Source organism: Dasypus novemcinctus (assembly GCF_030445035.2).
Source record: "Dasypus novemcinctus isolate mDasNov1 chromosome 23 unlocalized genomic scaffold, mDasNov1.1.hap2 SUPER_23_unloc_1, whole genome shotgun sequence".
In the NCBI taxonomy this organism is placed as follows: Eukaryota; Metazoa; Chordata; class Mammalia; order Cingulata; family Dasypodidae; genus Dasypus; species Dasypus novemcinctus.
Genome location: NW_026688137.1, coordinates 455,255 through 471,006, shown reverse-complemented (window position 1 = coordinate 471,006; position 15,752 = coordinate 455,255). Strand labels below are relative to the sequence as shown.

The following is a 15,752-nucleotide window of genomic DNA, read 5'->3' as shown; positions in this document are numbered from 1 at the left end:
CCAGAGGGAGCCCGAGAACCGCCTGCCCCCGCCACAGAGGGCAGCACGCACGCAGCGTCCAGGCAGGCGCAGCGGCTCGGCCGCCTCCTGACTGTGGGAGGGGAGCCGGCGGCCCGCGGGGGCCACCCCGGCAGGGACGGCCTTCCTGCTGGGCCCGAGCGCCCGCTGCGGAGCTGAGCGGTGACGGACAAGATGCCGACGAGTGTCCTTCCCCGCACGGCTCATTCCATTCCAGATTCAAAGTAAAATGAGGAGGCCCACTTGGCAAAACGTTCGCGTTTTAATTTCAAATCACTTTTAGTGCCCATTTCATCTGACAGTGGCTTTCACAGCAGAGGCAATCTTCGCCATTTGAGATTTTCAAACTAAATTGATGTGATTATGTCCCACGTAACCAGATGCTTCTAAAAGGCAATTTTAAAAGTGACTTCAGCCCCCAAATCAGAACATCTCTCCGTCGGCTACCAGTAAACTATTAAAAAACTACGTCCACAGAGGTGAGACCAGCTTGAGAGAGGAGGCACCACGGCTGCTCCCAGACATTTCCTGCAACCCCACGGCCACCCCACACTCTGCAGGGCCTGGTTTCAGCAGCAGGCCATGGCCATCCGCCCCCACGGCCACCGGAGGGAGACGTGTCGGCAGGAGCGCCCCACCCGAGAAGGCGGCCCCCGGCAGACGCGCCTTTCTGCCTCCGACGTAACAGCCGGAGCCTGGGGCAGCTGCCCCACAGCCCAAGCCCCGAGCCGGGCGCAGGGGCAGGGGCGCGGGGCGCGGGGGCAGGGCGCGGGGCGCGGGGGCAGGGCGCGGGGCGCGGGGCAGTGCTGGCAAGAACCAGGCCCTGGAGTCACGCGGCTCCGGCCTCTGGACTCCCGTCAGCAGGAAATCAATCTCCTCGTTGCTAGGGCCCGGTGGGGTGAGACTGCACTGCCGTCTGCAAAGGCGCGCCGACCATGCTGGCGTCTCCTGCCTGCACGCACCACGGAGCCCCGGCTTCCATGCCAGGAGGGGCCACGCAGAGCCCAGGCTCCCGCTGGAAAGACGGGCCACGAACGTGCCCCCAGCACGAGGCCCTTCTCCAGGGACCAGCAGACCATGATGCGCAGTCAGCAGCTCACGCAGTGCACATGCTCGCTCCCCCCGCTCCACGGCGCACGTGTCACATGCATGCGCGCTCCCCCCGCTCCACGGCGCACGTGTCACATGCATGCGCGCTCCCCCCGCTCCACGGCACACGTGGAACACGCTCGCCCCCCCCGGCTCTCCCTTGCCCACGTCGCTGGAGTGGCGCAGCCTACCTGCTCGTGAGGGAGCTGTTCTCGTCCTTCAGGGCCAGCTCTCTCTGCTGCAGCTCAACAATGAATCTGGAAAGATCTTCTGGGGTCCTGTGGGATGAAGAGACAGACTCAGTCCCGGAGAGCCCAGGACACACAAGAGAGAGTCCGGCGCAGTGCCACCAAGGCCTGCGCCCGCGCCAGGGCCCCCGCAGGGCGGTCTGGACTAGGAAGACCGGGGCTTTGGCTCCACGAGGGCAGGGCGCACACCACCGGGCCCCGCGCTGCCACGGGCATCAGCTCCTTCACCCCCTAAAGTGGACAGCCCCTCCAAAAAGGCCACTACACAGAAGAGAGAGGAAGTGACATCCTAAAGCACCTGCCGGTACCTGGCACAGAGCAGGTGCTCAAAAGCCTCGTCTCCTTTCCCCACAGAAGCCAGACCCTAGCACTCCCCGCCAAGCGGATCAAACTCCCAAGCCCTGCACACGCCCCACTCGGGCTGCACGCTGACCTTCTGCCGTCCATCAGTCTCACACGTCCCCAGAACTGCTGCGTCAGCCCACCCCTGCTTCACATTCACCCCGAGGCCCCCCACAGCTAGCCCCTGAAAATACGTCTCCTCCCGAGGCACCCACCATCTTCCACGACATTTCTGTTTTTCTGTGCAGGCCAAGCACTGAGAACTAGTGGGAACTGCCCTGCTGTCCCTACTGTGGCTGTTTCAGGGCGTCTCCACCCAGGACCGCTCGGCACAGGTGGGCGCAGAGCAGGCGGCCGCCCCTCCCAGGCCCCTCCAGCCAGGATGCTGTGGAACGTGCTGGCCCCTAGATCGCGGGACTTGGCAAGCGAGGCCCCCACCTCCCTACCGAGAGGCACTGCTCGGGTCAGCCCGCCCTTTCCTGGCAGCATTCACCAGCGCGCATAATGACCTATTTACCTGTTTACTGTTTCCCCACGCATCTCCAGGAGGGCAGGGGTTTTCTTTGGTTCACAACAATGTCTCCAATGCACAGGAAAAGTTTAGACAGTCAATATTTACTCAAAGAATGAAGAAGCATTAATACTGGATCATAAATCACTGGGATCAAAATGACCCTAGAAGTCGTCACTTCTAACCGTCAAATCTGAGGCATGGCTCTACCTTCTGATGGCATTTTCAAAGCTGTTTCCAGCCCTAAACTAAACTAGTCTGATTAGTATGGTTTTTCCAGGTTTTTACCAAGGTACGGAGCACGGGAACTGAAATGCACGGGCCCACACATGTGGTGTCTGCCCCATCGAGAGACGAGGCTGCCTTCCCAGGCTGGACGGTGGATGGTATGGTGGACGCACGGCGCTGGACGCCGGCTTCTGCTCAGGGCCCACGAAGCCAGCCAGCGACCCCGGGCCTAGGGCGCGAAACCGCCCGAGGAGCCTGCAGGGCACGGGCTGAGGTCTGCCTCGGGGACCCAAGCGTGGGGGTGGAGGCCCCAGGCACGTGGGGAGGGTCCGAGCCCCTGGTGTGCTCTGACTGGAGGCCCAGGAGAGGCCCAGCCAAACGGGCAGAGGCCATCCACACCCTCCAGAGACCACGGAAGAAAGCGGCCACCCAATCCCAGGGCAGCAGTGCTTGGACAGGGGGCGGAGCGGCGGCCAGGCAGGCAGGGCACCCTCGTGGTGGCCCAGACGCCGTGACGCCTTTCCCTCCGCGGGGCGGCATCAGCAGGTGCGCCGTGGGGGCAGCAAGGAGGCACCCGCCCCCCAGCAGGGAGGGGTCCGCGAGGCCCGGGGCCCAGCCGGCAAAACCGAGGAGAAGCCCCTGATGTCGCCTGAGGCCGCGCGGGGGCGGGCACTGCTCCCCCACCTGCGAGTGAAGAGGCGGGGGAAGTAACGCCCAGAGTTTCACGGCGCAACGCGCAAAACGTGCAGGCTTCCGCAAAAAATCACTAGTCAAAGCAAGAATCGGGAAGATCTCAAACTAGAAGAAAAAAGGAAATCAATAGATGCCAACCCGAGAGGAAAGAGATGTTCAAATTATCTCACAAAAATTCTAAAGACAGCATCATAAAAACGCACCCACGAGCAATTAGAACACGCTTGAAAAAGTAAGTCTCAGCAAAGAGAGAGAAGATGGAATAAGAACATGGAAATTTTGGAACTGAAAATGCAATGCCCAAAATAAAAGAAACCAAATAGACTCAGTAGCAAAATGGAGGGGACAGATGAAAGAAAGTGACCTGGAAGACAGAAAAAGAGAAACTACCCAATTTCACCACGAGAGAAAATGCACTGCAGAGCGCGCGCCGGGGCCTTGGGAGGCGGTGGGGTAGAGCCAAGCACTGAGCGTGCAGAGGCAGGGCTGAGTGTCCCGAGCACACGACCTAACGCACCCAAACTTCAGCAGAAGTCGTGCCCCTATTAAAAAAGGTGACCGCATTAAAGAAGTCGAAATGGGAAGTGTTATGCTGTATACACGTTACATTAAAAAGGGAAGGAAAGGGGAGACTGTAGCCCAGTGGTTCAGAGCCTGCATCCCAGGTTCAATTCCCGGTATCTCCTAAAAAGCAAAGCCAAGCAAACACCAAACATGAGAAACCAGATAAACTAGACACATCCAGACCAGACACATGCATCACAAACTTCTCAAAACCAAGAACAAAGCTAAAATGTTGAAGGAATTGAGAGGGAAAAGACACCTTACCAATGGAGGACAATTTCAATAACAACAGATTTCTCATCAGAAACCATGGAGACCAGAGAAAATACCTACTTTCAAGTGCAGAAAGGAAAGAAATGTCAACCGAGGCGCTCACATCCAGAGAAACTGAACTTCAGGAACGAAGGGAAAATCAAATGATTCCCAGATGAGGGAAAACTGAGAGAACCTGTTGCCAAAAGGCCTACACTTAAAAGAATGAGTAAAGAAAGTTCTATAAACCATGACAGAGAGAGAGAGAGAAAAGAATCTTGGCGTATCGGGAAAGAAGAAAAATACAGTAAGCAAAAATAACGCTTTTGAGAGTTCTAATTAAGTTAGGTGATGGAAGGCAGGAGATGTCAGTGCCTGGTGAGTTCTAAATGGATGCAGAAGCAATAATTAAGGCAATTATATTAGAAATGGGGAAGGTACGGTACATAAGGTAGGAAGTTTCTATACCTCACATGAAGTGGTAAAATGATGATACCAACCCACTGCATAAGACACACACATAAAACACGTACATATGCACACATACAGTTATCCATTAAATGGGGAAGTGGGTGCAGCTCAGTGGTTGAGTGCCTGCTTCTCATGTAAGAGGTCCCAAGTTCAATCCCCAGTACCTCCTAAAAAAAAAATACAAGAAACAAGAAAAATGGAGAGTTAAAATAACCCACAGAATAGCATGAAAAAGAAAACAGACACAAAACCAAAAATAAAATGGCAAACAAAAGTCCTAATATATTAATAATTACATTAACGGTAAATGGTCAGAATATGCCAATTAAAAGATAAAGAAGAACAAAGTGGCTAAAAACTGTGACCCAACTATATGCTATCTATAGCAAAACCACTTCAAACCTAATGATATAGGCAAAGTGAAAGTAAAAGACAAAACATTAATCAACAGAAAGGAGGACTGGCTATAAGAGACAAAGTAGGCTTGAGAGCAAAGGAAATTACTAGAGATATATAGAGAGATTGTATGTATAATCATAAAAGGATGACTCCACCAATATGAGCTAGCAGTCATAAATGTTTAGGAGCCAAACAACCACAGCTGCAAAATAAGTAAAGTGAAAACTGGTAGAACTAATAAAGGAAAAACAGATAAATCCATAATTACAGTTGGAGACTTTAACACTCCTCTCTCAACAATCAATAGAAAACTATCAAGGATACAGATAAGCACAGGACCGACATAAACCTAACCAAGGAAGCAGATGTGGCTCAAGCAAGTGGGCTCCCGTTGACCATATGGGAGGTCCAGGTCCAATTCCTGGGATCCCCTGGTTAAGGCAAGCTGGCCTGCAAGGTGAGCTGGCCTGAGCAGAGTGCTGGGCCAAGCAGGAGTGCTGGCCCATGCAACAAGCTGGCCCTAGCAGAGAGCTGGTGCAGCAAGATGACACAACAAGAAGAGACACAGAGGAGAGACAGTAAGAGATGCAGCAGACCAGGGAGATGAGGTGGCACAAGAGATTGAGTGCCTCTCTCCCACTCCCAAAAGTCCCAGGATTGAAGAGAACACAAGCAGACACAGAAGAACACACAGCAAATGGACACAGAGAACAGAAAATGGTGTGGGGGGGTGTGCTAAATAAAAAGTAAATGAATCTTTTAAAAAAAAACCTAATCCAAAAGAATCTGATCAACATTTATACAACACACCATTCAAAAACAGCAAAGCACACGCATTCTGTTCAAGGACCCATAGAACATAGCAAAATAGATCATATCCTGGGCCACAAAACAAAACTGAATAAATTAAAGAGATCAAATCAAATACTGGGTTTTCTGACCACAAGGAGTCGATCTAGAAATCAATGACACAAAGATACTAAGAAAATCTCCAAGGGCATGAAAACTAAACAAGACCCTTCTAAATAGTCCATGGATCAAAAAGGAAGTCTCAAGAGAAGTCAAAAAATACCCTGAATTAATCAAAATGAAAATGCAACATGTCCAAATGTGAGGGACATAGCTAAAGAAGAACTGACAGGAAAATTTTTAGCACTAAAATACATAGTTTAGAAGAGAAGTAAAGTCTCAGATCAATAATCTGAAACTCCCACCTCAAGAACCTAGAAAAGGGAGATCAAAATGACACCACAGGAAGCAGAAGGAAAGAAATAATAAAGATAGCGACAGAAACCAATAAAATGAAAACAGAAAAATATACTGTCCATGAAACAGGGAACTGGTTTTTCCAAAAAGGTAGGTAAAACTGAAAAACTTCTACAAAGACTGACAACAACAAAAAAAGAGAAAAGATACAAATTACCAATGAAATAGGATAGCACTACGGATCCTAAAGGAATGCTACAAATAACTCAAGACATAAACCTGATACCATGATTAAACATAACAATTACTAAAAAACACAAACTTCCACAATTCATCCGACATGAAATAAATAGCTGTAACTTTTTAATTGAATATTTAATTTCAAATGCTCTAAAAAGAAATCTCTAAGGACACATGGTTTCACAGTAGAGTTCTACCAAATACTTAAAGAAGATTAATACCAATTCTACATAACTTCTTCCAGAAAGTATAAGGGATGGAAACATTTCCAAACCAAAGACAGACACCCCCCAAAAAAAAACGAGAAAAAGAAAAACTACAGACTAATATCTCTCAAAAATATAAATGCAAAACCCTTAACAAAATATTACAATTAGAATTCAGCAATATATAAGATGAATTGCATTTCCACAAACTAGCAATCAACAGGTAGGTACCAAAACTCAAAATATAGTAACATTTACAATTGCTCCAAAAATTGAAATACTTAAGTGCAAACCTAACAAAACAAAAAAAAGACTTGGATGCAGAACCTACAAAACACTGGTGAAAGAAATCAGAAATCTAAATAAATGGAGAGACATGCCATGTTCATAGATTGGAAGATTCAACATAGGCTGTCAAGTCTCCCACTTTGATATCCAGGTTTCACACCATTCCTATCGCAATTCCACCAAGATTTTTACAGACATAAGCAGGACTGTTTTAAAACTGACACTGAAAAGCAAAGGACCAAAAGCACCAGTCTTCCTGTAAAAAGAGTACAGTGGGAAGAAGCACGGCCCTATTTCAAGACTTACTCAGAAATGGACAGTGTGGTACTGAGAGAGGCAGACACTCAGATCAACGGAACAGAACAGCAGAGCCAGGAAGACTCAAAGAATATGCTGGCTACTTTTTTCTAATTAAAACTGGGATATAACTTACCATGAAATCCACTCATTTCAGTGTACACGTCAGCGGCTTTTAGCATTAAAAAACCCTATCCCCACTAGCAGCCACTAATTCCCCGCTCCTCACCCTCCGGCCACCACTAACCTACTTCCTGTCACTCTGGATGGACCTGTTCTGGACCTCTCCTATAAATCTATGCAGTGCACGGCTTCTCGTCTGGCTTCTTTCCCTCGGCGTATTTTCAAGGTTCCTCCTCGCTGTGGCAGGTGATCAGGACTCAGTCCTTTGCATGGCTGTCATGCACTGTGATCCTGTTTTGCTGACCAATCACCAGCCGATGACTATCTGGGCTATCTGGAAGAATGCTGCTGTCACACTCGTGTCCAAGTTCGTTCATGAATGTGTGTCCTCAGTTCTGGGAACCCAGCGGGAAAATGGTGGGTCTACGGCAACTGTTCAACCTCTGAGCCAACCTCACAGCCTGACTTCCTCAGGGGCTGTACCAGCTGCATTCTCAGCAGCAGAGCACGAGGGTTCCAATTTCTCCATATCCTCACCAATGCCTGTCACTATCTTTTTAGAACAGCCATCTAGAGGGTGTTAAGCGGCATCTCGGCGCCTTGGATCGGAATTTCCCTGATGGTCATTCAGGCTGAGCATCTTTATGTACATGTTGGCAAGGTGGATAACTTCTTTTGAGAAATGTCTACTCAAATCCTTTGCCCTTTTTTAAATTGGGTGACTTGTATACGTGTTCTGTTTATTTTTTTTTAAAGACTTTTTCAGAGCAGTTATAAGCTTACAGAAAAATTACACAAGTACAGAGTCCATATACCCCCTAGTGCATGCACACATATACACACAAATTAACATTGTGCATTATTGTGGTATATTTGTTACAGGTAATGTACAAATATTACTAGAAATATATTATTAACTAAAATCCATCATTTGCATTAGGGTTCACGCATGTTTTTTGGGATTTTTTGTTGTTGAGTGGTAGCACCTCTTCATATATCTGAATATTGAACCCTTATCGTATATATAATTAGCACCCATTGTGAGTTGTATTTTCACTATTTTGATTGTGTCCTTTGATGCACAAATGTTTTCAATTTTGATGAAGTCCAACTTATCTGTTTATTTCTTTGGTTATTTGTGCTTTTGGGTGTATCAAGAAACCAAAGTTCATGAAGATTTAGCCCTCTGTTTCTAAAGGGCTTAGAGCTTTAACTCTTAGATGGAGACCTCTGATCCACTTTGGGTTAGTTTTCGTGGGGCCTGAGATGGGACTCCAAGCTCACTCCTTTCCAGTGGCTACCCCGCGCCCCGGCACTATTCCTGGAAGAAGACGAGGCTTCCCCCTGATCAGTCTCGGCGCCACCTCCTGGCCACAAACGTACGGGTTTACTTCCAGATGCCCAAGCCTACGGCAGCAACACAGCCCGCGCCACGCACCCCCCCCCCCCCCCCCCCCGATAAACTATCGGTAACCCCAAGGCCAGCGTTCCCAGCACGCTACAGTCCGTCGCGGGCACGCGCCGGAGGTGCCGACGCGTGCGTCCCAGTGAAGTCACACAAGGCAAGGCTCTGCCCTGTTTCTCTTGTAAACGGTCACTTTGCAGTCCATCTATTGCCACGTTTTTCACATTTTTGTGCTTTCTGTGGTGATTTTGATGTTTAAAATGCCTCTAAAAATAGTGCTGAATGAAGTGCTGTCCAGTGCTTCCGGGTGTGAGAAGGCCGCGCCGTGGCTTGGAGAGAACGACTCCGCTCAGCCCCGTTCAGGCGTGTGTTGGAGCACCGCCACCGGGGAGGGCAACGCGGATCGATAATCAGCAGCACCCACAAACCACATGTTAAACAAGCAGACGCCCGTGAAGACAAGGGCCCGCGTCGATCGGTTCACAGACACGTTGTGGCCACAGTCCCGCAGAACTGAACTCCGGCCTTTCCCGGAAGCAGGGGCTCCGCGTTCGCTAACCCGTGTCTGCGGCACCGTGCTGGAACATGCCGCCACAGCCACGGAACGACCTTCACGCCAGCCCTGCTGCCCTGAAGCCTGCAGCTCTGTAGCAAAGCCTGAAGCCGAGGAGCGGGAGGCCTCCTCCGCGTCCTTTCAGGACAGCGTTAGCTCTCCAGGGCTCTCCGCGACTCCACACGCATTTCTGGATCGGCTTGTCAGTTTCTGCAAAGAAGCCAGCTGGGACCTGGCGCGAGCGCACTCAACAGGAAGATCCGTTTGGGGAGAACTGCCATCTTAGCAACGCTGTCTCTGAGCCCCCAACCAGTGTCCTCCCACTTACGCAGTCGTCGTCTTCTTCAGATTTTTTTTTTAAAGATACTTAGATAACATAAATGTTACATAAAAAAATATATAGGTCTTCTTTATTTCAACAATGTTTTATAGGTTTTAGTGGACAAGTCTTGCCCTTGTTCTGTTCAGTATATTGTATTGTATTCCTCGGGTGTTATCACACATGCATGGCTTTCTAAATTTCATTTCCACACAGGTCACTGCTGGCGCATCAGAACATAATGGCTGTCCATGTATTGACCTTGTATCCTGCAACTTCGCTGAACTTACTAGCTCCAATAGGAGCTGCTGAGGCTCCCTAGGATTTTCTATGGACAAGACCATTCCTTCCTTCTTACTCTTCCCTAATTTCCTGGCTGGGATGTCTAGTATGAAGTTGGAAGAAGAGGCAAGAGAGGACATCCGTATCCTCCCGTGGTCCTGGGGGAGCTTTCCGGCGTTCCCTGAGCAGGATGGAACTGGGCTTTCACGGACACCCTGATGGGCGCGGAGGCTCCTGCTAGCCCAGCTGCTGCCTGCCTCTCACGCAGAAGGCCCTAGGGTTGTCAGATGCTTTCCCGAGCCTCCTGGGACGTCCACGGGGCTGTGCTTACCTGGGAACATCCTGCGTTTAAAGGGTCGCCATGGTTTCTTCTTCACACGTGGGAGCCTTCACCAGAAGCCCTCCGATGCTGCGCTGTTCTTTGCGGGAAGCTTTCTGGAAACTAATTCAATCTCTCTCCTCGCTAAGAGTCTATTAAAGTCCCCTCTTGCATCCTGCATCAGTTTAGGCCGGTCGTGCCTGTGCGTGACTGGACTTGCTGGCACAGAGCGGCTCATCGGCAGCCGCCACAGCCGCCTCTGCGGGTCAGCGCGGACGCCCGGCAGCGCCTCGGGGAGCAGCGCCAGCTGGGGGCCGGTGGGGAGGGGCTCCCGGCCTCTCAGCAACGGACTGCCGCAGCGCTGCGTGCGGAGGGCCACGCTGACACGCCATGGACTGCCACAGCGCTGCGTGCGGAGGGCCACGCTGACACGCCATGGACTGCCGCAGCGCTGCGTGCGGAGGGCCATGCTGACACGCCATGGACTGCCGCAGCGCTGCGTGCGGAGGGCCATGCTGACACGCCATGGACTGCCGCAGCGCTGCGTGTGGAGGGCCACCCTGACACGCCAGGACGCACAGCGCCCAGCTAAGCCTCCAGGGACCTTGAGTGACGGCTCTGAGTGGTCACTATACTCAGAGGCCAACAGGAAGCCTCTGGCCAGCTCTCGAGAGAAGTGACCTGGGACCCAAGGGCAGGGGGTGGCTGCTGGACGGCGCCTCCACCAGGCGCCAGGGGCACGGCCGAGGACCCTCACCTGCACTGCGCCCTGCACACGTGCCAGCTGGCTGAGGAAACAGCTTCGACGACACCGCGCTCAGGTGTGAAAGCTTCCTCTGGGAAGCTGGAAGGTCGGAGGGGGAAACGTCACCTTTCTTTCCAGAGCTTCTAAAGCTTCCCAACCTCAGGCAGTTATGAGAGGAAAATAAATAAGCAAAACAGAAGTAAATCCTCGTAAGCCAAGAAATACATCTTTCTGAAATGTATGAAGGAGGATTCCAGTTGTTTTATATCCTTTACTCACTCACAAGGGCGTCTAAATTGGTACTAAGTCAAGGAGAAGCCTCCACTTAGCATAAAAACAAGCTGCGCGGCCCACGCGTGGACGGGCCCTCCGGCACCATCCGGCCGCGCTGCCTGGGAAGGGGAGCCGGCAGCGAGGAAGGGCAAGCGCGAGCCCCGCGTTCAAGGGCGGTGCCACTGGCTTGGGTGTATGGCCCTGAGGACGGCGCGTCTCGCCCTGAGGCACAGAGCAGCGCGCAGGGTCCTCAGTCAAGGCTCTCCAGTGTCCTCACAAGAAAGAGAAGAGAAAGGAAACAGCTGGTGACAAGCAGAACGCGGAGCGCCTCCGACGCGGGCAGAGCGAGCAGATTCGGGTCTGCGGAGCCCGGCAGCCCTGGGAGCCGGCTGGCCCAGGTTTCCAGGGCCACGGGGCCCCCCCGCAGCGCGTCTCGCGCCCTCAGTCAGCCCTTCCCAGACACCACCAGCAACCGAGTGGCACCGCACGAGGAGGCGGAGCGGCCTGGCTGCGCGTGTGCCGAGCACAGCCTGCCCAGGCTCCTGCTACTTTGGCTAAACCCAGACCAGGAGCTCCGTCCGCCACTCTTGCTAGTCAGCAGGCTTCAACCTCCCCTACCAACGCAAAGCTCCGTGAACGTGGGGACATGTTCTAGCGGTTCACTCCAGACCAGTCATCCTACTCCCAGAGCCAGAGCAGAAGCGAAGGAAGAAAGAGCTGGGCCCGCGGCTGGAGGCGCAGCTGGAGGCGCTGCAGGAGGCGCAGCAGGAGGCGCAGCTGGAGGCGCTGCAGGAGGCACTGGGCCCCGTCGCAGTCCAGACCCCCCTGGGCCGACCCATCGCGCGGCCGCAGCTCTGGGGCCCTGCTTGCTAAGGCCCAACAGCCCCAGCGTACGCAGCGCCTTCCGACACCTCTCACACGCCCAGTCCCTGCGCAGGAGCAAAAGACAGGAGTCTTTAAGATAATTTGGGACAGCAGACGGACCAAACCCCATGTTTACCGCGGAGACTGGGAAACCAGGACGGCACCGAGGGAACAGTGACAGTGGCGTGTGCGCGTGGGACACCAACTTCCCCTTACCGTAGCCTCCTCGGCAGAGAAGAATCTGTCCGCTGTGGGGCAAGGCTGGTGAAAAGGGAAATACTCTGCTGGCGGGCGAAACGCACGCGCTTGACTTAGCAGAAACAAGGTGGCGAAGGCAGCGGTTCCAGGCCTTGCTTGGTTTTCTTGACATGTGGGCACCCTGGAGCCCCGAGAGCGGTAACCCAACAACATGGGGGGCTTCCTGGGGGCTCCGCAAGGGGCGCCCACAGCCCACTGCTCGCGCAACAGAGGACAGGACGAGGCGGTTCTGCGGGCTTCCCCGGCTCCCCTCGGGGAAGGACGGGGGCCGTGGGGGGCGCGGGGCCACCCAGTGTGAGTGCCACAGGCCGCACCCTGCCGGAGAGGAGCTGCTGCCGGGGTGCGCGTGGGGGTGCCGGGCCCTGCAGACGCGCTGCGCAGGCTCCTCCGGGCTCCGCCGGCAGACGGCAGGGCTCGTGCTGGGTGCTGCCCCGCCGCCCGCGCAGAGCCCGCGGTCCTCAGGTGCACCGCCCTCGCAGAGGAGAGACCGCCCCAAGGGGGCTGAGCAAAGGCAGCGGGGGTCGGGTCGGCACCCGGGCGCAGCTCCGCCCCCGCAGGTCTCGGGCCCCAGGCAGCGGTCGACAGGCACCCCGCGCGGTGGACCCCGGCGCCGCTCTCAGCATGAACACCGGCGGACCGAGTCCTGCAGCCACAGCGGGACACGACACCACCCGGCGGCCAGGGCTGCGGCAGGCGGCAGGGGCCCAGCAGCGCCTGGGGCGTCGTCTTTCTGGGCAGGGCAGGAGCACTGGGCTTGCAAGGCGCGGGCTCTCGGGTGCGGCGACGTGAAGGGCGGCCTCTCCCCCAGAACCAGGGAGGCACCTGGCCTCCCCCACTGGACCGGAGCCCCGGCACGGGGTGACCCCTGCAAACGAGTACCGGAGAGCCTCATGCCCAGCAACCCTCAGTCCACGGGCGCGCCAGCCGCCGAGACGGGGAGCCTGCACGGGGAGATGACCCGGCAACGTCCCGTGCAGAGAGTCCGCCTGCTGGCCAGCGCGGGGAGACGGCCTCTGGGTGCCAAGCTGACGGGCGAGCACCAGGTTCCGGGCGAGGACAAGGCGGGGGCTCACCTGCCAACGCCACCCGAGGCCAGGGACGGCCCTGCTACCGCGCAGGAAGAGGCTGCCACAACGGCGCGTCCCCAAAGCAGCAGCGACCGGGAGCGCCAGTGACACAAGGCTGCAGCGAAGGGGCTGCTCCAGGCCCACTGGCAAGTGAGCATCAGGACACATGACCACAGCGCCAAAGCCACATGGACAGCAAGGCCGCGGGCCCACTGTGCGGCGGGCAGTTGGTCCAGCCCCGGCGCCTGCCGAGGCCCCTCGTCCTGCCTGCCGCCTCGCCCGCCATACGGATGGGGGCGCCAGGAGGCAGCCCCGGGCAGTCTGCCCCAGGCGTGGAGCCCGTCTCGGGGCCACAGCACCCAGCCATTTGAGACCGGCCCTCTAACGTACCTGCGCCGTTAGGACGGAGAGCGCCGCGACCCACAGAGTCCCGATGGCCCGGCTGGTCTGAGCAGGTCAGCCTTGCCTCCTCCCACAGGCGGGCGGCGGGCGGCGGGGGGGGTGCCTCGGGGCCCGCTGGACAGGCTGTTAGAGGGCAGGCCGGCAGCACACAGGGCTCGAGCGGGCCGCACCCGCCACCCCGGGAACCAGGCCTCCTCCCCTGGCGCGCGCCTGTCACGGAGCACGGCCTCCTCCCACGGCCTCAGGCCTGCGGCGCAGTCACCAAGATGGGGGCACGACTAGCACGTGCTGGGCGCTGCCTGAATTCTACATCATTTACGTATTCTACATATACGAACAAATAGCAAAGAAAACTGACGGTGCAAAGCATGGCAGCACCTGGCTGGGGTGGGGAGGGGCCTCAGGCGAGGAGCAGCATCGCAGCGACAGTTGGGGGCAGCACCGGCGCCGGGGAGGGCAGAGGGGAGGACGTGGGGGCCCCGGAGCCCGGCACCAGGATGCCGCACAGAGGGATCAGCGAGGCCTGGTGGCCGGGCGCTGCCAACGGGGCCGCTGGAACGCTTCGGCAAACCTCTCAGGACACTCTGCACACACCTGCGGCCTCACACAGCGCGTGCCACCAAGGCCTGCGTCCCTCCACGGCAGGAAGAGCCGCTTTTCCAGAAGCCTCCCTTCCGCCCACAGTGTGGGTCCAGGTGCCAGAGGCCAGCCTGTGGCCCAGAAACGTCTCGGGGGCCCTCGGGCAGGCCAGCCCCGTGGCAGCCTGACAGCCCGCTGTCCTCTGCCCCAGCTGAGCAGCCTTTCAGCGCTAAGTGGGCCGAGAGGGAAAGGCTCCACTTCCCCCAGGGAGCTGACGCTCCCAGCTGCCCTGGCGCGGAGGGCGCCCGTGGGGAGCCGAGGCACGGGGTACTGGGGCAGCGGCAGTCCCGGCCCAGCAGCAGCTCTTTGGGGTGCCTGGCGGCAGGCACCAGGACTCTGGCTGGAGCCCAAAGCACCCACTGACTCTGAAAGACACAAGGCCCCAAGGCCCCCCATCTTTAAGACGAAGGAAACAGCCGCGGCCATAGAGCTACAGACAAGAAGGCCTGAGTGCTCCTCCGGGCTCCGTCTTACCCCAAGGGCGGAGCCGCAGGCTGGCATCCCCGAGGGGGCACCCCACAGAGCCCACGGGAGAGGGGGCAGAGGAACAGGACAGGCGGCTCTGAGGCCAGCGCGGACTCGCCAGCGAGGCGCCGGCCCCGGGCTGCCCCGAGAGCCGCAGCATGCGCCAGGCCAGCTCCTCACCGCTCCCCACCCAAAGCCTGTCATTCGGGAACCTTCTCCGCCGCAGGAAGAGGGATCTCCTTCGTTCCTTCACGCACCCCCTGAGCTTCTGTCCGAGCCTCATTTCTCCACCTTCACGACTCCTGCAGGTGCCTCTAAACACGCTCGGGCAGTCGCGTGGCACCAGCTCAGCCTCGGCCGCGGTCCAGCCCACTATCCCTCTCCGGCGGGCACAGCGGCCGCAAAACCCACTCCCTTCATTTCTTACTTGCCCTTCAAGCATCCACTTGCAACACAGCGACCACAGGGCAGCTTCAGGACCGGGCTGGCGTGCGTGTCAAAACACTCCCACAGCCTGGGGCGGCGCCCACTCCTCCCTGTCCCCTGCAGCCCCCCGGAGCCTCCCCCTCCGGCCTCCACTGGCTCCTCCCTGGATGTCCATTCCTCCCGCCTCAGCCTGAGCGCCTGCCCCGCGCGGGGCCTGCCCTGAGCGCACCACGGCCTGCGGCAGGCCACCTGCTCGTGGCACCGGCCCTGCTCCAGCTCCTCAGACCCTCACCGCCGAGGCTGTGGCCGCCAGAGCGTCTGCAGCTTCCTCCGCTCTGATGCACGTGCTGTGGCCAGGGGGGAGGCTGGGACCTTGTTTGGGGCTTTTCACCAGCTGGAAGCCAGGCCGGTGCCTGAACGAACAAAATATCTCTAGAAAAAGAACCAGAGGATAGGCTGAAACAGCCGGAAAAAGATCTTCCAGGGTTTAGGACCCCTGGCCAAGGCTGGACACTTCCCAGAGGAGAGGGACAAGGGCAGAGATAACGCCAGAACTGTGA

The 15,752-nt window shown here is 56.0% G+C and overlaps 1 protein-coding gene across 1 annotated transcript in view; it reads right to left on the bottom strand.

Annotated features, from left to right (window-relative positions):
* Positions 1 to 1,259: 1,259 nt before the first annotated feature.
* LOC101419119 (mitotic arrest deficient 1 like 1) overlaps positions 1,260 to 15,752 on the bottom strand; it is a 75,279-nt gene continuing 60,786 nt past the window's right edge. Inside the window, exon 10 of the mRNA XM_058292472.2 lies at positions 1,260 to 1,385. Coding sequence (XP_058148455.2) covers positions 1,295 to 1,385 — 91 coding nt within the window. The 3' untranslated portion in view covers positions 1,260 to 1,294. The remainder of the gene's footprint in view (positions 1,386 to 15,752) is intronic.